This window comes from Silene latifolia, chromosome 11 (assembly GCF_048544455.1).
Source record: "Silene latifolia isolate original U9 population chromosome 11, ASM4854445v1, whole genome shotgun sequence".
Classification (NCBI taxonomy): Eukaryota; Viridiplantae; Streptophyta; class Magnoliopsida; order Caryophyllales; family Caryophyllaceae; genus Silene; species Silene latifolia.
Genome location: NC_133536.1, coordinates 23627500 through 23654561, shown reverse-complemented (window position 1 = coordinate 23654561; position 27062 = coordinate 23627500). Strand labels below are relative to the sequence as shown.

The 27062-nt window shown below is 38.1% G+C and overlaps 3 protein-coding genes and 2 long non-coding RNA genes across 7 annotated transcripts; 2 read left to right on the top strand and 3 right to left on the bottom strand.

The window, feature by feature from the left end:
- The first annotated feature begins 263 nt into the window (after positions 1–263).
- Positions 264–3858, top strand: LOC141613392 (uncharacterized). 3 transcript variants are annotated; one of them, XR_012529245.1, is made up of 7 exons: positions 264–578; positions 1648–1707; positions 1831–1902; positions 2020–2062; positions 2266–2378; positions 2631–2698; positions 2940–3858. It is a non-coding gene; the product is annotated as an uncharacterized LOC141613392 (long non-coding RNA). The 3 variants fall into 3 exon arrangements; XR_012529246.1 differs by lacking the exon at positions 264–578 and adding an exon at positions 2471–2528 and having other exon boundaries at positions 1570–1707; XR_012529244.1 differs by lacking the exon at positions 264–578 and having other exon boundaries at positions 1577–1707.
- A 3427-nt stretch (positions 3859–7285) lies between these two features.
- On the top strand, positions 7286–8091 carry LOC141613385 (uncharacterized). The gene is made up of 3 exons (XR_012529243.1): positions 7286–7382; positions 7538–7626; positions 7782–8091. It is a non-coding gene; the product is annotated as an uncharacterized LOC141613385 (long non-coding RNA).
- Positions 8092–9311: 1220 nt separating this feature from the next.
- LOC141613101 (uncharacterized) lies at positions 9312–9989 on the bottom strand. The gene has a single exon (XM_074431838.1). The coding sequence runs from the start codon at positions 9987–9989 to the stop codon at positions 9312–9314; it is 678 nt and encodes a 225-aa protein (XP_074287939.1).
- Positions 9990–12176: 2187 nt separating this feature from the next.
- On the bottom strand, positions 12177–13542 carry LOC141613397 (glutathione S-transferase U17-like). The gene is made up of 2 exons (XM_074432130.1): positions 13132–13542; positions 12177–12722 (listed from the first exon to the last, which is right to left on the bottom strand). The coding sequence occupies exons 1-2, from the start codon at positions 13453–13455 to the stop codon at positions 12348–12350; spliced, it is 699 nt and encodes a 232-aa protein (XP_074288231.1). The 5' UTR covers positions 13456–13542; the 3' UTR covers positions 12177–12347.
- Positions 13543–23600: 10058 nt separating this feature from the next.
- LOC141613100 (oxysterol-binding protein-related protein 1A-like) lies at positions 23601–26524 on the bottom strand. Its single transcript, XM_074431835.1, has 5 exons — positions 26442–26524; positions 25380–25429; positions 24797–24918; positions 24434–24601; positions 23601–24296 (listed from the first exon to the last, which is right to left on the bottom strand). The coding sequence occupies exons 1-5, from the start codon at positions 26522–26524 to the stop codon at positions 23793–23795; spliced, it is 927 nt and encodes a 308-aa protein (XP_074287936.1). The 3' UTR covers positions 23601–23792.
- Between the last annotated feature and the right edge of the window lie 538 nt (positions 26525–27062).

Below are 27062 nucleotides of genomic sequence, written 5' to 3'. Positions count from 1 at the left end.
TATGATGTAACTTTTTGAGATTAATAATCTCAAAAACTTTATGATAAAACTCAAAATCTTAAAATTAAAACTCAAAAACTTTATGTTAATGCTCAAAAACTATACTATCTGATGTACTACATCAGATGTATAATCCACTTACTGGTAAATTAGGAAAGTCATTACAAATTGTCGACGATAATTAGTAATGTGCCGACGATCTTTAGCAGGCAGGAACAAATAATTCTTTTTTTAATATTTGTTGACTGTGTAGCCCAAACAGATCCATCGTTCGGGATAGTTCATTACACATTCATTATCATAATCAAAATATGAAAATAAGAAAATACATATCATCTTCTTCATCTTCCTTCTTCATCGTCCTCAACCTTGCTTTAATCATCATCAAAATCAACGCATCCATCATTCAAACTTCTTCTATCCTTCGTTCTCAAACCCGATCCATCCCAGTCACCACTTTGCGATTGAAGATTATTCAACCAGATTCGACATTTCTTCATTAATTTACGAAATCATCGAAAAATGACAATAAAAATGGTGGAAATGGTTGATTCATTAGCTTATTATTGAAGATCAAGGTTCGTTTTTTCTGATCTACAATTTTGTCTATTTTTTTTTTGGGTTATTCTATATGGTAACCCTCAATTTTTTCGAATTCCATATGGTAACCCTGCATTTCAGAAAACAGAAATGGTAACCCTGTGGTGCATTATTATGTATTACCGTAACCCTCAACTATAATTCCGTCAATTTACTCCGTTAAGTAGGTGAATTCTCGATGACATGGCGTTGGTAGGTGATGACTAAGCGCTGACTCCCCCTATACACCCCAACTATCACCTACTCTTATTACCCACCACAATCACAAACTCTAATACAACCACCGCCGCCACCACTGATGTCGGCACGTTCCCACCATTCACGGACCTTCGTCGAACTACCGTTGGCGCCTCCCCACCCTTTACCGTTCGCCGCCACCCATCGAAACACCAACCCTTATCTTCCAAAGTCGTTAACCTGACCTTTAATCTTCTCCCGCACCCTTCTAATTTCATCTCACTCCCCCAAAACACACTAGATCTCGAATTAATGGAGAGGGGAAGAGGGTTTTTAAGGTAGGACTGCGGGGTTGGGTGGCGGAGGGATGGTTAGGGAGGGGTGGCAGTGAGAATGGTGGTGCTTTTGGCGTGGGGAGCCGATGATGGTAGTGGTTCTAGTGGGAGTGGTAGTTATGATGTACGACCGAAATAGTGGCGTGAGGAGGTGGTTCGGGGAGGGGTTGGTGCATTGCTTGGTGGTGATGGCTGGTGAAAGATATGGTTATTAATTTTTTTTTTTTTATTTGGGCATTTTCCATGTAAATACACATGTAGCCATGTCATTTGGTTAATTAGCCAAGTCACACGCCACATCAGCGATCTAACGGTGCAAATTGACGGAAATATAGTTAAGGGTTACGGTAGTACATAATAATGCACTATAGGGTTACCATTTTTGTTTTCTAAAATGCAGGGTTATCATGTGGGATCCGAAAAAACTTAAGGTTATCATATAGAAAAACCCTTTTTTTTTTAATTCCGGTAAAGTAGTAATTGTTTTTTATTTTGTACTATAATTGTTTTTTTATTATTGCATGTTGTTGCAAAGGAATGCCGGATCTTATAAAAAGGTGGATCTGTTGATATTAAGGTCAATATTTAGATCAAGGTTCGTTTTTTATGATCTACAATTTTTGTCTTAATTTTTTTTTTTTAAATTCCCGTAAAGTAGTACTCGAAGTTTTTGAATTTTTACTGTAATTGGTTTTTTTTTATTGCATGTTGTTGGAAGTTGTTGAAAAGGAACTCCAGATCTTCTAAAATGATGGATCTGTTGATATTAAGGTTATTACTGTAGATCAAGGTTAGTTTTTTCTGATATACAATTTTGTCTTTTTGTTGTATGAAATTTCGCTTTTTTTGTTTAAGTATTCTCACCGGGACGGAAGAAGTAAAATTCTTGTGATCTGGGCTATTATAGCAATTGAGACTTCTGGAATGTGCATGAGCCTTCTCCTGGAAAAGTAATGTTCTTTGGATAATTTAATTACTTAAATCGTCCTAATCATTTGTGTACGTTTAATTAAAATACCTCTCGGAAAGAGTAGATAAGGTAAACAAATGATTGGGACGGAGGGAGTAAAAACTTAATTACTCTCGTCACTAATTATGTTTTTTTGGGGTAAAAATTGTTTATAAGTTGGAATTTTATTTGGAGTTTTTGCAGTATAATTTTGAAGAAAGATATGATTTAGTGAAGTTCATAAAGACAGTGCAAAGAGTTGGACTCTATGTTAATCTCCGTATTGGTCCTTATGTTTGTGCTGAATTGAATTTTGGGTAATGAAATTAAGCACTCTTAATTCTTAATTGTTTTACTCCGTTTGTCCCAATTATTTGTTTACCTTTGATTCAAATACCTCATCATAAAGAATATAAGAGGTAAATAAATGATTAAGACGGAAGGAATCGAAGGATATATCATATACGGTACGGAGTGCTGTACTTTATTAATGGTGCTTGCTTATATTGTAAATAATCTACAATAGACTAATAATAGGATTGCTGTGTTTTGCTTTGTGTTTGATGCAGAGAATTTCCTGTGTGGCTGAAGTATGTTCCTGGAATCAGTTTCAGAACAAATAATTTAACCATTTAAGGTCTTCCCATGATTAAATTTGTGTTAATTTTGTTGTATGAAATTTCGCGCATTTTTGTTTAAGTATTCTTACTTTATACTCCCTCCATCCCAATCGTTTTTTTTAGCTTTTGATTAAAATACCTTTCACCCGGACGGAAGGAGTAAACTTCATGTGATCTGAACTATTATAGTTATTGAGACTTTTTGATTAAGTAAACAATCATTTTATTCTTTTGGGTGTTTTTGTTTTCATTGTGCAGCAAGCAATGCAAGGTTTCACACAGAAGATTGTTCAGATGATGAAGAGTGAGATATTATTTGCATCTCAAGGAGGTCCTATAATTTTATCTCAGGTCTGACATTATTTTTCACAGAAGTTGCGCAAATTCTCATATGAGACGGTCTCTTGATAATATTATCGTGAGACTGACCCAAATGATAGTTAAATAGTGAAAGTAGTTAGAATCAATCTCCTCGGATAGTTTAAGATATGATCAAAAAAATTAGAATACCCAGATCGTGTTTTTGATTGATTTTATTCTTGTATGTGAGTTTAAGTTAAATGGGTATTAATTTATTGTGTTAATTATTGTATTCTTTTGATTTTTGTTTGATTGGGTTTAGTAAAGTTTTGATTTTTTTGATGTTTATTTTCATGTGTTTTGTATTAATTTTGTTTAATTATTGTATTAGTTTGATTTTGTTTTGTGATTGGAGAAAATATTTGATTTTTGGTGTGAAAATGGTATTTTAGCTTGAGTTTTAGGTAATCATTTAATTATTTTCATGTGTTTTGTATTATTTTTTGTTTCTTTATTGTTTTGGTATTTTGTTTGGTTGGGTGTAGTAAAGATTTGATTTTTTAGGTGTCTATATATTTATGTGATTGCTTTTTAATATATTTTTGTTGATTTGCTAATTAAGGAAAGAATAATTCTTTCATTGTGTAAATTGTAGAATAGATGGTGCTTTATTTTGAAGATGTCACATCTATGAAGTAATGGGTTTGTTTTGGCTAGATTTTGATTGTATTCACATTTCACAAGTTACTTGTGATTAATTTGATTGTGTTTTGTTTTTCCTGATTTCTGGACTTATATGTGACATGCTCAACTACATCAACTGTAGTGTCAGATTAAGAATGAATATGGATCAGAAAATAAGGAATTTGGGGTTGCAGGCGAAGTGTGACGATCCGCACACTTGAACCCTTAGTTTTATTTATGCTTATGTAATTTCATTTCTCTTGTACATTTGTAGTAAGTATTTTCTTAGTAGTTTTAGAATAGGTTTTCATAAATAGGTATATCGCTATTCTGAACTAAACTTGCAAAATCAATGTTTCCTGCTACCAGGATGTAAATATCAAATTTCCCTCTTTAGGGAGTACTAGTGAATGAAAATCTACTTCCTACGTTGTGCCTTCGTATTGCTTGTTGTTGCTTTGTTGTGAACGACTCTTTGCCTTCACTTTACTAACAAGCCGTGTTTGTTGGATCGACACTAGGATCCCGACTCACACCCCGAGACCCGAGTATCATGCTAGTGGGCGATCCCTCACTAGTACGAAGATCCTTGTCGATTGCATCTTGCCTTGAGACGGGCAAGGGTGCGCGCCACGGTCCGGCAAAAGTAGCGGACCGTGACATTTGGTATCAGAGCCCGGTCTTCGGACGGGTTTCTGCACGCCGCATTTGTTCGTCGAGATCGAGAAAATGGGCGAAACAATCGAGGACCGAGTGGATGCCTTAGAGGACACAATCGACGTCAAGCTTCCCAAACTCGAGAGCATCGTTATGCGGATGGCCGCGAGCCTCGAGGAGTTGCAAAAGACGGTTTGTGACCTTGAGACGAAGGTGGACGGGATGAACACCCGCATCGAAGCGATCAGTGGTGCGATCCCCGATGATCGGGAGGAAGAGATCAATCATCTGCATCGGAAGGTTGAGATGTTAGAGAACACGTGTGCCACGCTCGTGAAAGCGGTGGCCAATGACGGGAAATCTGTGGGGAGCCATAAGGTGAAGGCCCCTCCACCTCGTGCCTACGATGGGGCGAGGGATTCGAAAGCGGTCGATAACTTTATCTTCGATATGGAGCAATACTTCCGAGTAAGTGGGCTCGACGAAGAAGCGGAAGTTGTCACGGCAAGCATGTATCTAGTCGACGATGCCAAGATGTGGTGGAGGGCTAGGTACAAGGAAATCGATGCGGGCACGATTACGGTAACATCGTGGGCCGACTTCAAGGGGATCTTGAAGGATCACTTCTACCCCGAGAACACGGAGTTGGTTGCTCGGAAGAAGTTGAAGGAAATCAAGCACACCAAATCAATCCGGGAATATGTGAGGGAATTCTCAGCGTGCATGCTCGAGATTAGCGAAATGTCCGAGACGGATAGGACATTCGAGTTCATTGACGGGTTGAAGAGGTGGGCACAACAAGAGGTCATGAGGCAGAATCCCAAAACTCTGTCTTCGGCCATATCGGCTGCGGAGCGCCTACTCGACTTTCACGGGGAGCGAGAGGCACCAAGAGTTGTGGCACCAACGGGGAATGCTGGTACCTCACAAAGTGGGTATAATGGACAAAGGCCACAAAACAGCGCCATTTCAGTTGGGAACAGTCGGTTCCGCTCGCAAGGAAGTCAAGCCCAATCGGTGAGCACTACAAACTCGCCCTCAAGCTCGTCTTCGAAGGCGGGAAACTCTACTGCTTCCACAACGAAGAGATCGTTCGCATGTTTTGTGTGCAAGGGTCCTCATAAGATGGCTGATTGTCCGAACCAAGCGGAGTTCAATGCCATGTTCAAGAAGATGCCGAAAGGGGCTCAAGAACGTCTTGATGGGGCGTTGGCCGACTATCACCAAGAGTGTAACGAAGACTCGAGTGATGGTGAAGACCAACCACGGATGGGCTCACTTCAAAGGATTAGCGCGATGGGGAAGTACGAAGATTCCTCCGCCAAGAAATCCAACGGGCTCACGTACGTGGACTTGATGGTGAATGGGAAGAAAGCACGAGCGTTGATCGACTCGGGCGCCTCCCACAACTTTGTTACGAAAGAGGAAGCTGATCAGTTGGGGCTAGTTCTGCGGGATGCCAACAGCTGCCTAAAGCCGGTCAATGGGAAAGTGAGACGCGTCATCCAAGGAGTAGCTAAGAAGGTCGCGGTCCAAGTGGGTGAGTGGGCAGGGGAGCTCGACTTCACCACCGTTCCGCTGGATGACTTCAAGTTAGTACTCGGGATGCAGTTCTTTCAGAAAGCATTGGTGGTATTGAAACCGAGTGACGGATCGATGCTACTAATGGGGTCTATCGTAGTGAAGACGGTGAAGACAGTGACGACGAAGACAAGGGGCAGCATCGAATTTCGGCTATGAGGGTGATACCGACGCCGAAACAAGGGGTGCGACCTTGGAGAATGCCTAAAGGTTCGGTGGAGCCGAGGGCGAACAAGACCCAGGCTAACTACGATGCTAAGTGGCCTGGGGGACGAAAGAAGAGTCTACCCCCTCACCGAGGAGTAGACAATGAGGGCCGAGATGCCCAAAGAAGTAGGCCTCGTACCATCAGGGGGCCGCGTCGATGTGCTGAATCGACGTCCTGGTTTGCGGGTCAGTCGACCCAAGAGATAAGGCCTCGTACCATCAGGGGGCCGCGTCGATGTGCTGAATCGACGTCCTGGTTTGCGGGTCAGTCGACCCAAGAGAGAAGGCCTCGTACCATCAGGGGGCCGCGCCGAAATGCTGATTCGGCGTCCTGGAGATCTCATATTCCCTTGAATGCAGGTGCTGAAGTGACGAGAGACAAGATGAAGGTCCGTTGGGGCCAGTACTTGAAGGAATCCCGAGAGAGGACTTTTCAAGCAGCGGCAAAGTGGACTTTCCCGAGAGACAAGGAGCACGTGGTGGACTTGAAGAACATGATGTTCGGCAGCTTCTATGTCAAGGAACTCCAGCCTATCCTTGAAGGGACGAAGAGGCCAGTCATTGTTTGGGACGAAGCGCACATTCAAGCCGAGTGGTACAAGCCAATCCCCAACACTGCATGGACAGTCAGAGCTCACCGAGGATGTCTCACTGAAGCACCATTCAAGATTTTTTGTGTTGCCGAGGGCGGCAACAGATTAGGTGGGGGAGAGTGTGACGATCCGCACACTTGAACCCTTAGTTTTATTTATGCTTATGTAATTTCATTTCTCTTGTACATTTGTAGTAAGTATTTTCTTAGTAGTTTTAGAATAGGTTTCCATAAATAGGTATATCGCTATTCTGAACTAAACTTGTAAAATCAATGTTTCCTACTACCAGGATGTAAATATCAAATTTCCCTCTTTAGGGAGTACTAGTGAATGAAAATCTACTTCCTACGTTGTGCCTTCGTATTGCTTGTTATTGCTTTGTTGTGAACGACTCTTTGCCTTCACTTTACTAACAAGCCGTGTTTGTGGGATCGACACTAGGATCCCGACTCACACCCCGAGACCCGAGTATCATGCTAGTGGGCGATCCCTCACTAGTACGAAGATCCTTGTCGCTTGCATCTTGCCTTGAGACGGGCAAGGGTGCGCGCCACGGTCCGACAAAAGTAGCGGACCGTGACACGAAGCCTATAGAAACTGGGCTGCAAAAATGGCAGTTGGTCTGAATTCTGGAGTTCCGTGGTTGATGTGCAAGGAAGATGATGATCCTGACCCAATGGTAAGATGATTTTCTCATGTGACTTCTTAAACTCTATAGAGTTATTAACAGAAGTTTGGCACTTTTCAAAATTGTAATGCGATTTCATGAAGTGTATTTTAATAGATGGATCAACTGATTAGTTTTTCCGGGTTCTACCTATGTATTGCTGGTAGATAAACACATACAATGGTTTCTACTGTGATTATTTCAAGCCCAACAAACCAAACAAACCATTGATGTGGACTGAAGCTTGGAGTGGATGGTAATTAAAACTTTAACTTTGTTGCTGGATATAAAGGAATCTTTCAGATTTTTTTGGGTGACAATTTTACACTGCCAACACTATAATTGTTTTTTAATTTGTACTATAATAGTTTTTTTAATGTGATTGATCGATAATAGTATTGTCATTTGCAGAGTTAGATTTCTTTTAATTGTACTTTTCCTGAACCCTGCTGCTGCAACAATTTGTGAGGTAATAATATCTGTTTCCAATACTTTTAGTTTGTAGCTTAGGATGCCTCGCCATTTTTTTGTTGTTGATTTTCTTTGTGCTCAAAATCATAAGAAAGGCTCTTAGGATGCTTACAACCTGATAGTAATTTGCTAGTAGTATGTGAAAGTGAACTATGTGATATTTGAAGGTGTGGTGCTTCATGCATATTTATATGTTTATTTATATATAACATTAAAGAACATAGCAAGAAAACATAAGATATGAATGAATGCACTTAAATATTTAAAGTACGTTTTTATTACTTGAATATCCCCTTTTATGGTCTTGCAATTATCACAGTAATATTTAAAGTACGTTTTTATTTCATGTCATATTTTCAAAGTTATTAAAATTGGTCTTGAAAGCTAAGGTAGGAATTTGGTTATATACATAATCAACCTATATATTTTGAAAAGAAAATAGACATACCTCTGAATCAACAAATAATAGTTCAATGGCATCGAGTTTCTTCTTATTGTCTTTGTTGTTTTTGTTGCTAAATTCTAGCCTGGACCATTTGTGAACAACCCTAACATTCATTTGAGTAAGTCTAACTCCATATTTGAGTTGACTAATAGTAAGAACATTTGTCATGGCCATTTGAGAAATTGAGAACTTTTTGAGAATAGTTTTACTGAATTTTTTTACAGGGTGAAAGATGGAGAAATATGTGGAACGTATGAAGAGGAAGTGAATGGGAATTAAAGATGAAAATAAAGAGGTTTATGGCAACTGTGATTTCCGAGAAGTTTATGGAGAATATAAAAAATTATGGACTGTTTTTTAATAGGGTATATTAAGGGTTTATTGTATAATTTATACTAGTATTGGTGCCCGGCTTCGCCCGGGCTACCTCTACTTACCATTAAATTTTCTTTTCATTAAATAAAATTACTTAAAGTTGCATAACCCATAAATTTATCATTAATATATTTTTGTATGACATATCCTAAAATTACGATTAAATAAATTTTGAGACAAATTCAATACTCCCGCTATTAATATTTTTCTCTTATTAATGGAACAATAGTAATAACATTTCACTACTTACCCGTAATCATTGTTACTTTCACTACTCCCGCCGTAATTATTGTTACTGTCACTACTGCCGCATTAATATTGATAATTTCACTACCCCTGACTTTCACTATTGCCGCATTAATATTGATTATTTCACAATTCCCGTTGTTGTTTCTACCACTTTCACTAATCTCGCTGATAAAATTGTTAATTTTACTATTCAAATGAGTGATTACTATCATATAATTATGTCCAATGTTACTACAATTCTTTTCTTTACTGACGAAATTACTTTTACTACTTTTTTTTTTTTTTTTGGTGAAGGGTAAGTATATATAAATCAAAGAATAAAGGTATACAATGTTTAGATCACTTATACAATCATCAACTTTTCGACACAGAGAACCAAAAACTAGCTTGCAAAGACAAAACTAAGAAATAGAAGAGATCCACTGTTGATCATGCGGTTTGAGTAATCTCTTATTCCTAGCTTTCCATCGTTCCATAACTTCCTTCCAAATATGTTGAACAAGTACCATGGGTTGGATAACCTGTTGAAGAAGCCTGGCCTTGTTCCTAGCAGACCATACAACATAAATAAGCCCAACATAACAAGCACCTGTAAAAAGTTTCTGCAAAACACTGCAGCGTGAACTGGCAGAAAACCAACTGACCATATCATGCTCAGAAAAATTGATTCGAAGTTTCAGTTTCATTAGAGCCAAGCATCTCCTAGTGAATTCACACCCCTTGAAAATATGATCATGTGTCTCAGGCTCTTTCCCACATAAACAGCAAAGGACATCCTGGCAAATCCCCATTTGAACCAGCCTATCTCTAGTGAGGAGACGCTTTTGCAAGCTTGCCCAGTAGATAAAGGAGGTCCTAGGTACATTGAGGGGGTTCCAGCAAATGAATCTCCAAAGAACCTTTGGCCTAGAGCCTTGAAGCCATTTGTAGCCTGAAGCAATGGTGTAAGATGAAGGCCTATGTTGCCATACATTACCAGAATAGCCAGATTTAAACAAGTCCTTAAACTGGACTATTTTCTTCCATGACCAACTGCAGTCCAAAGGAGCATTATAGTCAGCCCAGGCACACCCTTTCATATAAATATATTTATACTACTTAGGCATGCAATTTTACTACTTAGGCATGCAATTTTAAGAGAATTATATATTTATATAAATATATTACATATATGCATTCAATCAAATTGAAAGAATTATGCAATAATATATTTTTGTATGTTAAATAATTAACATTTCTATACATATAATAAACTATAAAATTTAATAAAATTGCATAGATTTTAAATTTAATATATAATTTTATGATGATAATAATTAATACCATAAGTGTACATGCTTATACTAATTAATTATTTTATTTTAAGGAAATTGACCATCTTCTGATTTTTTATAAATATTTACGAAAGTTACCAAGCATCTTTTTTTTTCCTTGAAATTGACCATCTTAATTAATTATTTTATTTTAAGGTATATGACCATGATTTAGTCTATTACAAATGTTTAGGAAAATTACCAAGCTTCTATATAATTTAGTTTTAACCCAAACTATATAATATTTGCATTGAGATCCCTTAATCGGGTCCATCACACGGTGCTAGTGATTTAAAACTATATAGTATAATTAATTTGTATAACTTTCTTTAATTACATTGAAGTCCCTTGGTTTATGGAATTAATATATAGTATTGATTGTTTGTTGTTTTTTATGTAATTTATATGGGTTGTTCTTTTTTCCGGTTTTTTAATAGGGTAGATTAAGGTTTTATGTGTAATTTATGTAGTTTGTTGTTTTAAATGTAATTTATATGGCCTGTTTTTTTTAGTAGGGTTTTTTTTAATTGGGTCTGCAATGAGCATGTTGATGATTGTGTTTCTTATGGAAAATTGAAATCTGAAATCTGCTTGAATCAGCCGTTTTTTATGGAAAATTGGGCTGAAAATACAAAATTTTCACACGGTTTAATATGTGAATTGTGATTAGTGGTTTTTTTATGGAAAATTGGGTTGAAAATGCAATAATTGAACACGGTTTAATATGTGAATTGTGATTAGTGGTTTTTTTAAGGAAAATTGGGTTGAAAATGCAATAATTGAACACGGTTTAATATGTGAATTGTGATTAGTCGTTTTTTTCCACACGGTTTTTTAAGTGCATTGCAATTACTCGTTTTTTAATGGAAATTGTGCATTGTAATTACTGAAATTATGAATAAAATTGCTTTTTGACTCGGCTGACATGGCAGTGTGATTGGCTGAGAAAGATTGAGATTGTGAGAGTGAAGGAGAGGGCTTCTAGAGTAGTTTTCTGAAATTTGGTTGCGCCACATCAGCAAATTTACAAGATTCTTTTATATATATAATGATAATGATTATCAGTTAGTCTTGCTGAAAACGGGTCGGAGCAAGTGACGGGTAATGCCACTCACAAAACGGATAGGGGGGACAAGGTGTGGGCACCCCCATGTGCTTCCCTCTCTCCTCTATTTGGGTCATTTGTGAGAAGAAATGGTATCCGTCACTCCAAAGTGGCGGATACGTGCCGTCTTCAATGAGATTTTGTGAATGATTATATACCATAATCGAAATGTATTACAAAACTATTCCCGATATTTACCCTCACCTCTTGCCCAAAAATCAAAATCTTTGGATTCTGAATGTCCAAAACTCCAAAGTCCAAATCTTAGGACCACAAGAGTCATTCTAGGTGTTTAATGCAGTGGACGAATACCGAGAGCTCAAGCATTCTACGTCAAAATTGCTCTGCGATTTATTGTCTCGAGTGCAATGCGGGTTCGAATATGAGTTCAAACTCCTATAAAATTCGATGGCGACTCTATCAAGTTTTAATTAGGTTCAAAATTTCAATTCTCGAGTTTCTCAAACCAAGTAGTTGAGGCATGTCCACACCTAGTCGAACTATAATACGGAATAACTACATGTACGTTTTGGCTAAGATTGAGAGGAGGAAACCTATATACAACCTCCTATTCACAATAAACCTCCAATTTTATTTTGGCACAAAAATTAAGGAAACACACTACCCCACTATATAATTAAATATGGACCACACAAATACACTACCCCACCATACAATTAAATTTGGACCACACAAATACTTACCAAAAAAAGAAATAGGGAAGTTATTGTGAATAGGCGGAAAAGAAAATAGGAAAGTTTATTGTAAATAGGAGGGAGTATATACTAACTAGCTTTGTAAATAAAATCAAATAATTCATCTAACGAAGGAAACCGAGTCACAACAAATTGAAAGTACAATCTTCTACTAGAAAGAAAAGAAATGTGAAACTCACGAGACACCTAACATTGTCTTAATTTGTAAAAATCGAAAAGTAATCAACATAAGATACGACACAAAATGAGACATAAGTTCATTACGAATAATACATCATCACTTGGGATTGAAAATTGATAAATCTAAGTGGAAGAGGATGGCTTATTCTTAGCCATCATGATCTTAAAAAACTCAATAAGCTCATCAGTATCAGGCATAACATCCTTAACAGATTCATCGGCACAAAACTTGTCAGCCCAAGCTACAAGAGAAGGACTGATTCCCTCATCGAGTAGTTTGACATTGTTAATCTTCTCCGACAACCGGACCCAACCAAGGAAGCTCCCAAAGGCAATGTCGACATAACCAATTTTGTCACCCCCGAAAAAGGGCTTCCCATTGCTTAGCTTCACAAACGTCTCCTCAAGTAGAATGGTCCCTTCTTTGAGTTGCTCAAAGGCTGTTGCCTTTGCTTCTGGTGTTTCGGCTTTGACTGTTGCCATCAACGCTGGAAACCACTGTAATCCAAACAATTTAATTATTATGCTCATTATTGTAAGTAGTACAGAAATAGACCGTCATAAGTGTGAGACTGTCTTACATAATAATTACTGGTACAAAATATATGAAATATGAACACTCCCATAGTCCCATGATGACTTTTGAGTTTAAAATTACTTGAAAGTTGAAACTCGAGGAAAACATAAGCCGGTTACAGAAAAAATGGTCTCTCGATAACAAATTAGTACGAGTACTATTTTTAAACTAAATAGTCTAAAATAGTCTGTATCAATCGTGATCAATAACAAATTGCGACAAAAAAAAACTGTCTCTCACAAGTCTATGATAACATAGAGGCCGGTACACAAAAATGGTCTCGCGATAACAAATTGGTACAACTTATGTACAAACAAAAAACAAAAGTACCTTGTCATCAACATAAGTAGCCCAGAAACGATGGACGGAGCGATCGTAGGGATCAGAGGGGAGAATGGACGGCCCAGATGAGAAAGCTTCATCAATGTACTGAACAATGACAGTAGATTCACAAACAGGCTTGTCATTATGAAACAGAACCGGGATTTTCTTATGAACCGGGTTCGATTTAAGCAAAAGGTCGCTTTTGGGGAACATAGTTTCTACAATGAAATCATATTCAACAGATTTCAAGTTTAGTGCAATTCTTGGCCTCATTACAAATGGACTTGGCCATGCTCCTAACACTTTCACCTCACAATTTCCCTCTGCCATTTGATGTGAATTATTGAAGAAATGTGTTTTTGTTTGGATGATTCTGTGTAATTGTGTGATTATAAGGTTGTGTTAGAGAGGTGCATATATATATATATACACACTTTCAATGGCGACGGACTTTAATCACCGTACCATACGTGATACGTCACTGCCGATGTAAGAGTTGTCCGCTTTGTTAAGCGTCCAATAATAATAATAATAATAATTAAAAAAAAACGTAATTTATTTTCGCAGTACGATGTTTACTCGTTATAGTACTCTTTACACTTTTTTTTTTCCATTTCATACCCTAACCCAAAAAAAACTCACGAGATTCATTCTCTCAAATTCCAACAATTACACTTATCAAATCAACCAAATTTCTTGCCAAATCAATCAAATTTCTTTGATTATAATCCTTGATTTGAATGTAAAACTATATTTAACTTCGTACTACAAATTATTGAACAAATTAGTATTTTTTCTCCATTTCATTTTGGTAGTTATTGTGGGCTTTTGGGGTTCTATTAGGGTTGTATTAGGCCGGATTAGGCTATATGTTTTGTATGGGCTTTGACCCAAGTCGGTTTGTATTTAAGTATCGTGATTATGCTAATGAGAATAAACACAATCACATTAAACCTAATACATCGTTCAACATGGTATCAGGAGTCAAACCCTATTTCCACACAAAATCTACCTCTGTCATCTGTTACTGATCATTTTTTTCGATTTGACTTCTTCGGCTAAAAATGACGGTCACGGATGACTCTCCTTCCGCTTCTAACACTAATAAAATTGATCCCCTGTCACCATTTTCTCTTGTTAATCAAGAGGAGCCTGGCCAAGCAATAACTCATATCAAACTCCAGAGCGATAATTATGAAGAATCTATGCGTCGGTCTCTGAAATCAAGACGCAAATTCGGATTTTGTGACGGGTCTATTGCGAAGCCAACTGATGCCTTCTTACTCGGTCAGTAGGAAGTGATACACTGCACCGTTGTTCAATGGATCATGAACTCTATCAATCCGTCTATTCGAGATAGTGTGTCGGACACCGAGGAGGCTCATCTTTTGTGGACTGAATTGGAAGATCAGTACTCGGTTGTTGATGGGGCGAAAATACATGACTTGAAAACACGCTTACACGAGTGCCGTCAAGCAAAAGGTATGTCGGTTACTACGTATTACGGTAATTTGAAAACTTTATGGGATGCTCTTGTCGCCATAGAACCGTCGTTTACTTGCACGAGTAGTGGGTGTGCTTGCTGTGTTACAAAGGCTACCCTTGCTCGGCAGGATTCTGAGCGTTTGCACCAATTTCTTATGGGCTTAGATAAATCGCTGTATGGAACAATTCGAAACCACCAGCTTTCTCTTGATCCCATTCCGACCCTTAACCGTGTTTATCATGCGGTTTTACAAGAAGAACGGCTTCTGGTTGGTCCTGCGGTTCTCAGAGCCGACTGATGTTATGGCCAATGTTGTTCGTGGTGCACATGTCTCGGGTGGTTCCTCTGTTTCACCTGATTGGCGCGTTTTACGTGAGGCAGAGAGACAAGAACGGATGAAATTGACCTGCTCTTTTTGTAGCTGCTCCGGCCATGGTGTCGAATTGTTTTATCGAAACACAAGTATTCCCGGATTGGTGGGGTGATCGACCACGCACCCTTGAGGAGCTCAAGGCTCGGCCCAGAAGAGGTGGTTCACGGTCTCAGGCTCGAGCAAATGTCTTGACTGCTGCTCCTCATGCTTATCCGTCACATGATCGTCTAAGTGGTATGTGACTTGATTGGATAGTTGATACGGGGGCTTCACATCATGTTACGGGTGATGTCCGTTGGTTAACGGAGTCTCATAATATTCCGTCATGCCCGATTAGCCTTCCGAACGGTCACACGGTTTCTGCAAAAGTGGCTGGCTCGGTTCTTATTAATACCTCTCTTATTCTTCATAATGTTTTGTTTGTTCCGAGTTTGACTTGCAATTTGATTTCCGTGTCTAACTTGTGGCTGCTAAATCGTGTGTTTTAAGTTTTACTAACTTGTCTTGTCATATTCAGGACCGTTCTTTGACGAAGAATATTGGAGTCGGTGAGTTGCGTGACGGGTTGTATTATTTGCGTGCGGCAGAACGAGCAGCTGTACACTGGGTTAGCTCTGATTTTTCGGTGGAAACGTGGCATAAGCGTCTTGTTCATCCTGCTAATAAAATTCTACAATTTCTTCCAAATGTTAGCAATTTTAATTCCTCCAATTTAGACCATATTTGTGATGTTTGTCATTTATCAAAACAATGTCGACAAAGTTTTAGTTTGAGTTCTAATAAAGCTGGTGCAGTCTTTGATTTAATCCACTGTGATTTGTGGTTCCTTACCGTACGCCTTCGTCGTGTGGGGCAAAGTATTTTTTAACCATAGTTGATGATTGTTCTAGGGCCGTTTGGGTTTATCTCTTACTCGACAAAACCGAGGTCACCCATATGTTCCTGAGTTTTTTAGTTATGGTTCGAACCCAATTCTCAAAGCAAGTTAAAGTTGTTCAGTCCGACAATGGTACAGAATTTAATGAAATGGCTGATTATTTTTTCAAAAATGGCACTTTGTTCCAAACTTCTTGTGTTGGGACCCCTCAACAAAATGTCACGTTGAGCGCAAACACCGTCATATCCTAAATGTCGCTCGCGCACTTATGTTTCAAGGGCATTTACCGATTCATTTTTGGGGCGAGTGTGTTTTAACTGCTGCTTATTTAATAAATCGTACTCCCTCCACTCTCCTTCACAATAAAACGCCATATGAAATTCTTTTTGGTTCGGCTCTCTCTTACGCTAATTTGCGTGTTTTTGGGTGCCTTTGCTTTGTCCATAATCAAAATAAAAAAAGGTGACAAGTTTGGCAAATGGAGTCGTAAGTGTATCTTTCTCGGTTACCCACATAACAAAAAAAGATGGCGGGTTTACGACCTAGCTACTCGAGATATTTTTGTGAGTCGAGATGTTCATTTTTATGAGGATTCATTCCCGTATGCCCCGTCTAGTAGCTCGCCTTCTCCTTCCCCTTTCTTTGATGAGCCGCCTGTTATTGAGGGGGAGTCCAAGGGGGCGCCTATTAGTGATGGGGAGTCCGGGGATTCGGCTGAAACTGCCGAGGTTGTTGGGGCAGCGGGTGGTGACACTAATCAGGGAGCGTCTCAGGTAGATAATGGGTCAGCTGCTGAGGTTCTTGGTCGTGGCAAAAGATCGAAACGGCCACCACCACACTTGAGTGATTATGTGTTGAATACCACTGCTGACACCCCACCAGACATGCCTCCTGTCACGCCGCCTGACTCACTGTCTTCATCTTCTTCAGGTACTCCTTATGCCCTTGCTAATTATCTCAATTGTCGGAAATTTTCCTCTCGTCATAATAAGTTTCTTGCAGCGCTAACCACTAATGTCGAGCCTTCTAATTTTAAAATGGCTATGACGGATCCGAGTTGGTGTAAGGCTATGCAGGATGAGATTACCGCACTTGAGAATAATGGTACTTGGGAGTTGACTGTTTTGCCTCCGGATAAGAAAGCCTTGGGTTGCCGTTGGGTTTACAAAATTAAATATAAATCCGACGGGAGCATTGAGCGTTATAAGGCACGGTTAGTCATTTTTGGCAATCATCAAATTGACGGAACTGATTATGGTGAAACATTTGCGCCGGTCGTTAAGATGGTGACGATACGTACTTTACTCACTATTGCTGCTTGTAAAAATTGGGAGCTGCACTAAATGGATGTTCATAATGCTTTCTTACATGGAGATTTATCGGAGGAAGTATAAGTTACCACCTGGTTTTGGGAAAGGAAAAGAAGGTAAAGTTTGTCGTCTGCTCAAATATTTATATGGACTTCGTCAGGCACCGCGATGTTGGTTTGCCAAGTTGGCTTCTGCTCTTCGCAAATATGGTTTTACCCAATCCTACTCGGATTATTCTCTATTCAGCTATACTATGGGTGAGGTATGTCTTCATGTTCTCATTTATGTTGATGATCTTGTCATAGCCGGGAATAATGCGGCTGCTATTTCTAAGTTTAAGGCCTATTTGGGTCAATGCTTCCATATGAAGGATTTGGGTATATTGAAATATTTTTTGGGCATCGAAGTTGCCCGTAATTCGGAAGGAATATATCTTTGTCAATGCAAATACGCTTTGGATATTATTTCTGAAGCAGGATTATTGGGGGCCAAACCGAGCTCCACACAAATCGAACAAAATCATCGATTGGGTGAAGCGTCTGGTGATGTTCTCGGGGATGTCGAACCTTATCGACGGTTAGTTGGGCGTCTTGTATATCTTGCAGTTACACGCACGGATCTCTCATATGCCGTTCATTTTTTGTCCCAATTCATGCATCATCCTCGTAAGGAGCACATGGATACTGCTCTTAGGGTGGTGCGTTGTCTCAAGGGCTCGTCGGGTCAAGGCATTTTGCTTCGCTCGGATAGCACTCTTGCAGTTTCTAGGTGGTGTGATTCCGATTACGCGAAGTGTATTGCATCTCGCCGGTCTATCTCGGGCTGGATTGTTTCCATTGGTGCTTCCCCCGTTTCTTGGAAAACTAAGAAACAACCGACTGTGTCCCGTTCTATGACTGGGGCCGAATATCGGTCCATGGCTTCGATCCTTTGCGAGATGAAATGGCTCTTGGGTTTGTTTTTTACTCTTGGCGTTGATGTTCCAAAACCTATGTCGATTTTCTGTGATAACAAATCCGCGCTTTAGCTTGCTCAAAATTCGTTTTTTCATGAGCGAACAAAGCATATCGAAGTGGATTGTCATTTTATCCGTGATGCTATCTCTGATGGTTTAGTTAGTCCGTCGTATGTTGCAACGAATTTACAAATGGCGGACATTTTACTAAGGCCTTAGCGTCCCCTCAGTTTTCTTTTCTCCTTCGCAAACTGGGCATTCTTAATCTCCATGCTCCAGTTTGAGGGGGAGTATTAGGCCGGATTAGGCTATATGTTTTGTATGGGCTTTGACCCAAGTCGGTTTGTATTTAAGTATCGTGATTATGCTAATGAGAATAAACACAATCACATTAAACCTAATACATCGTTCAACAGGTTGGTACGATGGTTTGTGGCTGGTGGTCGGGGTGTCGTAGGCAAAGGGCGAAGTGGACGTTCGACCGAAAGAGGACGTGGCCGCTCGACGACTGAAGTCCGTGGAGGGGCTGGACGTGGCGGCTGACTGAGAGAAAAAGTGGCAGCCAGGGCGGAAGGGGTATAATGGTGGACGGGGCGATAACAGCAGCCGGTCAGAGTCGGTAGCGGCAGCTGGTAGAAGAAGCTGGTCGGGGGTGACCATTGTCGGGGTCAATGGTTGTACAATCAATAAATAAAAATTTTGTTAATAAAAGCTTCACTTGTTCAATGTAGTACAGTAAAGAGAGAAATGAGAATAGATGAGTAGTGAAATGAGAGGGGTAAGATTGGAAAAAGTGTACTGTAATGAGTAAAAATGTACTGCGAAAATCAACGCTAAAAAAAAATAAAGTGGTATCTTCCGATAAGAAAAACGAGTAAGAAAGTAAGAAACATTAGTCAAATTTCAATAGCATAAATGCGTCGAATAATAAAAAAGGGGTTATCTTCCGATATAAAATTAGAAACCTTTGTCTAGTCATTTTATATAATAGCATAAATGCAGGGCAAATGCTTATATAAAAAGGTTTATACACATGTTATTGTATTATAGTATTTCCGATTCATTAGAATTGCCTCACTTTTTAATATTTGTGAGGAATGTATTAATCGTAGTGTATTTACCCCTATAATCATCAATAAATTTGCTCATATAGTATATAGAAAACCGTGATATCGACCAAAAGCTTTTAAATAAGATTATTTATAGAGTATGCACCTCTCTTTTACTCTCAATGTAAAAAAAATTATTTTAGTAAAGAATGTCGTGTAAATATTTCTTAATAAAACTCCAAATAATATCAACTAGACTTCAAACCGACACATATAACAACTATATTTGTCATAGGCCGTTACTAAGCGAAACGACACAAGAGGAGCAATGACTCGATAATAACGAACATTACACAATCCGGTAACAAATTAGCTTAAAAATACTGCAAACAATATCGAGTTGTATATTTCAACCATTATAACAAAAAAAATAAACTAAAACAAATTCACCTACAAGAAAATATAACATGCCCGCAAGGGCGGAGTCTAGTGGTTAAAAGTTAGGTGAAATTCCCATGTACCTCTTGTTGAAGCCTTCCAAGAGCAATTTTGTGGAGTATTTATGGCCTGAGTCTATGCCTTCTAGACTTCGAACCTATCACTCTCGAGTGACTTAACTAGTTTATAGGCTATCACGTAAACTCGAGGGTTTATCCAGTGTTCACCGAAGATGGCGACTACGAGTTCCCTCGTTGTCAAAAAAAAGTTATAACATGAATGTATTAGTCCAAATTAAAATATATATATATATATATATATATATATATATATATATATATAGTGTTGAGATCAAATGAGTCCCCTCCCTAAGTGTGAGTCCATAAGTCCTCTTTAGGGCCATTGGATGAGGGAGATGGATGGTTGAGATTAGAAGGAAAAAAAGGTGATTAATTAGCCAATTTAACACTTTCTCACTCTACCTTCACTAATCCACCTAATTAAAAACTAATTTACTATATATAATTTATTTTCATACTCACTTATCTCTCCTCTCACACAATTTCACTCATTTTATCTCTCAAAAACCTCTCTTCCCACAAAAACCAAAAAAATTCAAAATCCAAAAAATCAAAAATTTTCCCTCCTTCAACCCGACACCCCCATCGTCCCATACCCGCCTGCCACCAGTCCCACCACCCTACAACCCCACTGACACCATCATCCCCCACATCTACCACCACACCGAAACCACCGCACACCCACACCCACCACACCAGAAATTACTCCCTCCTTCACCACCCCGACAACCACCACCATCACTCACCCTCACCGCGCGTCCCTTCACCACAACTAACCTCCCTCACCACAACTGACCTCCCTCTCCCGGCCCCTCTCCTTCACTACTCCGACACCCCACCAATCTGCCCGTAGCCTCACCACCACCACTGACCACACATTTCTCCACAAACTCCGATCTCCTCCTCTCGCCGCCTCTCACCCCCAAAGACAAACCCGACGGCCACCTCCTCCTTTGTCGCCTTCTTTTCTTATTTCGCTTTTTTTTTCAGATCTAATGTGTTTCGTGGTGGTTGTGGTTGTCTCGTGGCGGTGGTGGTTGGTTCGTGGTCGTGATTGGTTCGTGGTTTCTTTACCGTTCCTCTCCAAATCTGCCACCACCCACCGTTTTTGGCGTATTTCTTTAGTTTCAGATTTCTTTTTTTTTTTTTCCTAAATTTGGTCTTGTTGTTTGGTGTTGGTTGGTTTCGAAAAAATGGTGGTAGTAGTAGATGGAACTGGAAGTATGTTGGTTAGTGTTGTCTAACACCTCCTTCAATTGGTTTTTTTTTTTTTTTTAAATCTCTTGATAAAAATGGTGGTAGTAGTAGATGGAACTGGAAGTATAGGTTTTATTTTATTTTTTGTTATTATAAATTTAGTGGTGGTAGAAGTCAGATTTACTTAGGTTTTGTATTTGGTGTTTTCTCCTTTAATTTTCACTCTTTTTTTTTTCCAGATTTTTTAGCCCTTTGAATTTGCACTTGGCTAAAATTACACTTTTTGTTGTTAGAATTACACTTTTTTCTGTTAGAATTACATTTTTTTTTGTTAAAATTACACTTTTCTTCATTAAAATTACACTTTTTTATGTTAAAATTATACTTTTTTTTTTGCTAGAATAACACTTTTTTCGGCTAAAATTACACTTTTTGTTGTTAGAATTACAATTTTTTCTGTTAAAATTACACTTTTTTCTATTAGAATTACACTTTTTTCTGTTAGAATTACACTTTTTGTTAGAATTACACTTTTTTCTGTTAGAATTACACTTTTTTCGGTTAGAATTACACTTTTTTTTGTTAGAATTACACTTTTTGTTAGAATTACACTTTTTGTTCTTAGAATTACACTTTTTTCTGTTAAAATTACACTTTTTTCTGTTAGAACTACACTTTTTTCTGTTAGAATTACACTTTTTGTTAGAATTACACTTTTTTCTGTTAGAATTACACTTTTTGTTGTTAGAATTACACTTTTTTCTGTTAGAATTACACTTTTTTCTGTTAGAATTACACCTTTTTCTATTAGAATTACACTATAGTTTTACTCTCAATGGACTCATGTTACATGTTTAATATGGACAAAAGTTACAGTCTCAATGGACTAAAGTTACACTCTCAATGGACTGAAATTACACTTTAATGGACTAAAGTTACACTTTTAATATGGACTAAAGATACACTCTCAATGGACTAAAAATACACTTTAATAGACTAAAATTACACTTTAATGCATTAAAATTACACTTTAATGGACTAAAATTACACTTTTAAAAGACTAAAGTTACACTTATAAGTCACTCAATTCACAATGAGTTGTGTTAAAATTGGAAAAATTCAAAATAATATTTGTCGAAAAAACTGAGTTATACTCGTTAAACGCAATATTTTTTACCGCAATTTTTTTGTTGAAATTACACTTTTTTCCGTTGAAATTACACTTTTAAAACAGTAAAAGTGTAGTAACATTTGTATAAAATTTCAGTCCAAAAAAAAAAAATTATGCTCAAATTTTTTTTTTGTGTAAAATTAATCCATTAGTGAATGTATAATTAAAGCTAGAGAGAGAAATTGGATTAATTAGTGTATAAGAAACTCATTAGTGTTAAGTATGCTTTTTTGCTTTCAATCTCAACCATCCTTAGTGGAAAATCTAAGGGATGTAGAGAGGACTTATGGACTCAAAGATTTAGGTGGACTCATAAGAACTTTACTCTATATATATATATATATATATATATATATATATATATATATATATATATATATATATATATATATATAGAGGTGGGATCCGGTGAGAACGACCATTCGGTGAGAACGGTGAGAACGCACTAGATACCTTAGAATATATATAAAAGGTGCAATTTTTTTTTTTTTTACCAAATCTTATACCAAATCTTATATACACTTTTAACTAAAGTAGGTACACTTTTTACCAAAATTCTATATACGCATTTTAAGGATGTAGATACACTTTTTTTTTTGTTTTTTTTTTCTTTTTACCAAATCTCATATACACTTTTAACTAAAGTAGGTACACTTTTTATCAAAATTCTATATACGCATTTTAAGGATGTAGATACACTTTTTTTTTTCTTTTTCTTTTTTTGTTTTTTTTTACCAAATATCATATACACTTTTAACTAAAGTAGATACACTTTTTACCAAAATTCTATATACGCATTTTAAGGATGTAGATACACTTTTTTTTTTTTTTTTTTTTTTTTTTTTTTTACCAAATCTCATATACACTTTTAACTAAAGTAGGTACACTTTTTATCAAAATTCTATATACGCATTTTAAGGATGTAGATACACTTTTTTTTTTCTTTTTCTTTTTTTGTTTTTTTTTTACCAATTCTCATATACACTTTTAACTAAAGTAGGTACACTTTTTACCAAAATTCTATTACGCATTTTAAGAATGTAGATACATTTTTTTTTTTTTTACCAAATCTTATATACACTTTAGACACTCCTAGGTACGTTTTTTCAAGAATTCTAGATACACTTTATAACAATACAGATACATTTTTTATAGATACTTTTTTTTTCACCAAATCGTAGATACACTTTAGACACTCCTAGGTACGCTTGTTTCAAGAATTCTAGATACACTTTATAACAATACAGATACATTTTTTTTCCTTTTTTTTTACAGCTACTAGATACATTAAAATACATGTCAGATACGCCTCTTTTTTTTGGGTAAATCCAAATACACTTTACAATATTATACATTTATACGTACGTTATTTACATAAATTCTATACACACTTTATGACGATGCAGATACAATTTTTTTCCATAGTAGATACATTTTTTTTTTTTTTTTACCAAATCTTATACACACTTTAGACACTCCTAGGTACGCTTTTTTCAAGAATTCTAGATACACTTTATAAAGGGCATTTGCACACTACTATACATCTCAAACATATACAGCCTTACCCATCCGCACTTAGATAATTGGAGAACCACATAATCAACGGGTTCAAGCAAGCTCCAATCAATAAGTTTTTTTAAAATAAACAATGCCATAAGATGGTCAAATAAACGGATCCCAAAACAAAAACACAAATTTTTGAAAATCATTCTATTGAAGAAATAACCAAGTTTAAGAGCAATCATGTAGTGAGATGCTTTTATAATCTGCAACACTTGCGAGTCTGCCGGCTCGTAATCCAGTCCCACCAGGAGACCGAAATGCAACACGCCAAACCATGTCAGTGTGGTTTGTCATGCTCTGTACAGCGGCTCGCATGCCAAGGTCCCACAGCTTCACCGATTTATCACTTGACCCACTTGCAATAGCAGCTCCATCCGGGCTTGCATCCACGCTCAGAACCCAGCTTGAGTGGCCCGACAAAGACCCGATCAAGCTCTTTCCTTCGGCGTCATACATGTGTATGTGCCCATCATCAGACCCCGAGAAAAGGAGAAATGTTCCAGTGAAGGATAACTGGATAAGGGAACTGACCTGATTAGGGTTCCGGTCGAGAAAGGATGGCCCTTTGAATTTAAGTGTACAAGAGTATTGGCGGTTGCCACGTATGGACATAGTTCCATGATGATCACAGTATAGTTTACCGATGATTAGGTTATGGATGCTTGTTGTCACCTGAAACCATCAAGCAAGCACATAAATAAATCTCTTCCCAGAACATGACGGATACAGTTCATACAGATATAACAAGATAGTAAACTAATCAGATTAGAGCAGAACATTTGCAAAATCATGAACATCACAGACAGCACCTTGCTCCACTGGAATATTTCTCCGTCATCGAACTGAAGTGTCAGAAGTCCAACTGGGTCAAGTTGAATTGATTGACCCCAGAATCTACTCTTGATGTTGCTGTCTGCCCAGAATTTCCACCCCCTGCCTTCACAATGACAGGCAACGAGAGTCGGATGGTGACTGACCTGTAACAAAGTATAGAATATTAGAAAACGTCCTCTAAACGAAGCCGAGACTCCAGAAATTAGCACCCTGGAAAACAGAACACCATCTGCAGAGTATCACTTCTTTTACGACATGCATTATAAAAAACTTAGTCGGACTTGTAAACCATCAAATGTAGCAATGCATGATTTTTATAAGAAAGTAACAGAATCTACCTTTTCAGAGAAAAATCGAAACCCTTTCTCAGGATAATCTGCCTCATAAGTTTCTCCTAGCAAAGGATTAAATGGTTTACAGAGCCGTCCCTCAGTCGATGCATAACCTGAAACAGCAAAAGCTGCAACATTTACAATTCTCATGAAACTGTTCCCCTGAAAGCAAAAACAAATAACAATAAAATTGTGATTACTTATTCACCCTTTCATCATTAATTAAACGTGGGATTAGTATTCAAAGTTAGGATCAACACTTGAGAGATTGGGCTAGCTAAAACCTTGATACACAAATGTAAACTGTCGAATGTAAATTAAATCACAGAAGTCCAGTATGAATGTTAAAGCGTCCAACTATGATATCACTACCTCATTCCTTGAAGTCTAGTTTTCTATACAAGGATCAAACTAGCAAAAAGAGACAGTCACCTTTTCCGTATCAGATGCTGATGTATAATAGTACCGAGTAGTATTCCAAAAATTTATTAGGACCAGCTTAACACAAATTACATGACCACAGTATATCAACCATTTGTTTTAATTTTCGCTACACAAGGTTTTAATCTCACCACAAACATAAACTAACCTTCTTTCGCTGATAAAATTGTTCGATTCTTCGGATTTTGCCATCCGTTCCTCCAATTGACGCGTCAGTTTGTATTTTTTGCAGCACTATATCTGGTGATTTTGAAATTCGCTTTTTAGTTTTATTTTCCGGCGAGTAATATCGGTGGGAACCGGCTAAGGTAAGGAGTTCAGATTGGATAGTTGATTGGCAGATTTCAAAATCAAAGGAAGGAGAATCAGGGTCTGTGATTTAAGAATCCGAAATTTTGGGGATTCGTGCCGTCGTGGTGAACTTCTCTCATCCCCAATCTTCATCTGCTTCTATCGACGGCAAAAGGATCACGACCGACCACTCTGTCATTCCCGATCAGTCACTGTCGGTGATTTGGGTGCGGAATAAAAGAGAGGAGAGATGCGAGATAGGGACGACGACGGTGGTGGTCTCTGCCAACGTCTTAACAACGGCGGTCTGTGCCGGAGCTCGGTGTCGGCGATGGTGGTGGTCGCCGGATTCTGGTAATGGGGTAGATGGGGATGAATGGGATTTTGGTTTTGGCAGTGTGAGTTTACAATGGGGTTTGTATGTCGTAGTGTTTAATAAAAGTGGTAGTTAGTTCGTTCTCACCGTTCTCACCGAATAATCGTTCTCACCGGATCCTAGATCTATATATATATATATATATATATATATATATATATATAGAGAGAGAGAGAGAGAGAGAGAGTGGTTCTTCTAAGGTCCTTACATCTTATGAGTCCCTAAGTCCTTATAAGGGCCTTTGGATGGAAGGGATGGAGGGATGAGATTACATCTCAATGGAGGGCTACAAATCTCCCTCCCTAATCTCCTTCCCTAATTGTGTATAACTCTACCTAATAATGTGTACAACTCTTCCACCATTCTAATCTCCCAACTCACTTCCTCATTCACTCATCCTCTCTCATTTCTCACATTCACTCTTTCTCTCTCATTTTCTCCCACCCTCTCTAAACAAAAAAAAAAGCAAGTTGATACAAAATAAAAACCAAACTAAAAAAAAAAAAAAAAAACCCAAAAAAACCCCTCCACACACCGACCCACCTGCTGCCCACGACCACCCCACCACACACCACACCCGACCCAAAACCCGCCAACACCACCAGACCCTCCAACACCACCGACATCAGCAACAACAACCAACAACAACAACAACCCGCCAACAACAACAACAACTATTCACCTCCTTTACTCCCCCTTCACTCGGCGGCCAGATCTACGCCCACCATAAACCCGACACCCTAAACCCGACACCCTAAACACCAGCAGCAACACCAGCCCCACCGTCGTCCTTCCCTCCTCCTTCCTCCCTCCCTCCCTCCCCAACGCCAGCCCCAACGACACCCTAAACCCGACACCCTAAACACCAGCAGCCACCCTCCCGCCGTCCTTTCTCCTCCTCCCGCACCTCCTGCCGCCAATACTCCCTCCGCCGTCCTTCCTTCCTTCCTCCTCCTTCCATTTTTTTTGGTTTTGTTCTTTGTTTTTTTGTTTCTCTACTGCGTTTTTGTTTTTTTGGTTCTTTGTTTTTTGTTTTATTTTTGTTTTTGTTCTTTGTTTATTGTTTTTTGTTTATTGTTCTTTGTTTTTTGTTTTATTTGTTTTATTTGTATTTTTGTTTTATTTACGGTTTTTGTTAGATTTACGGGTTTTTTGTTAGATTTA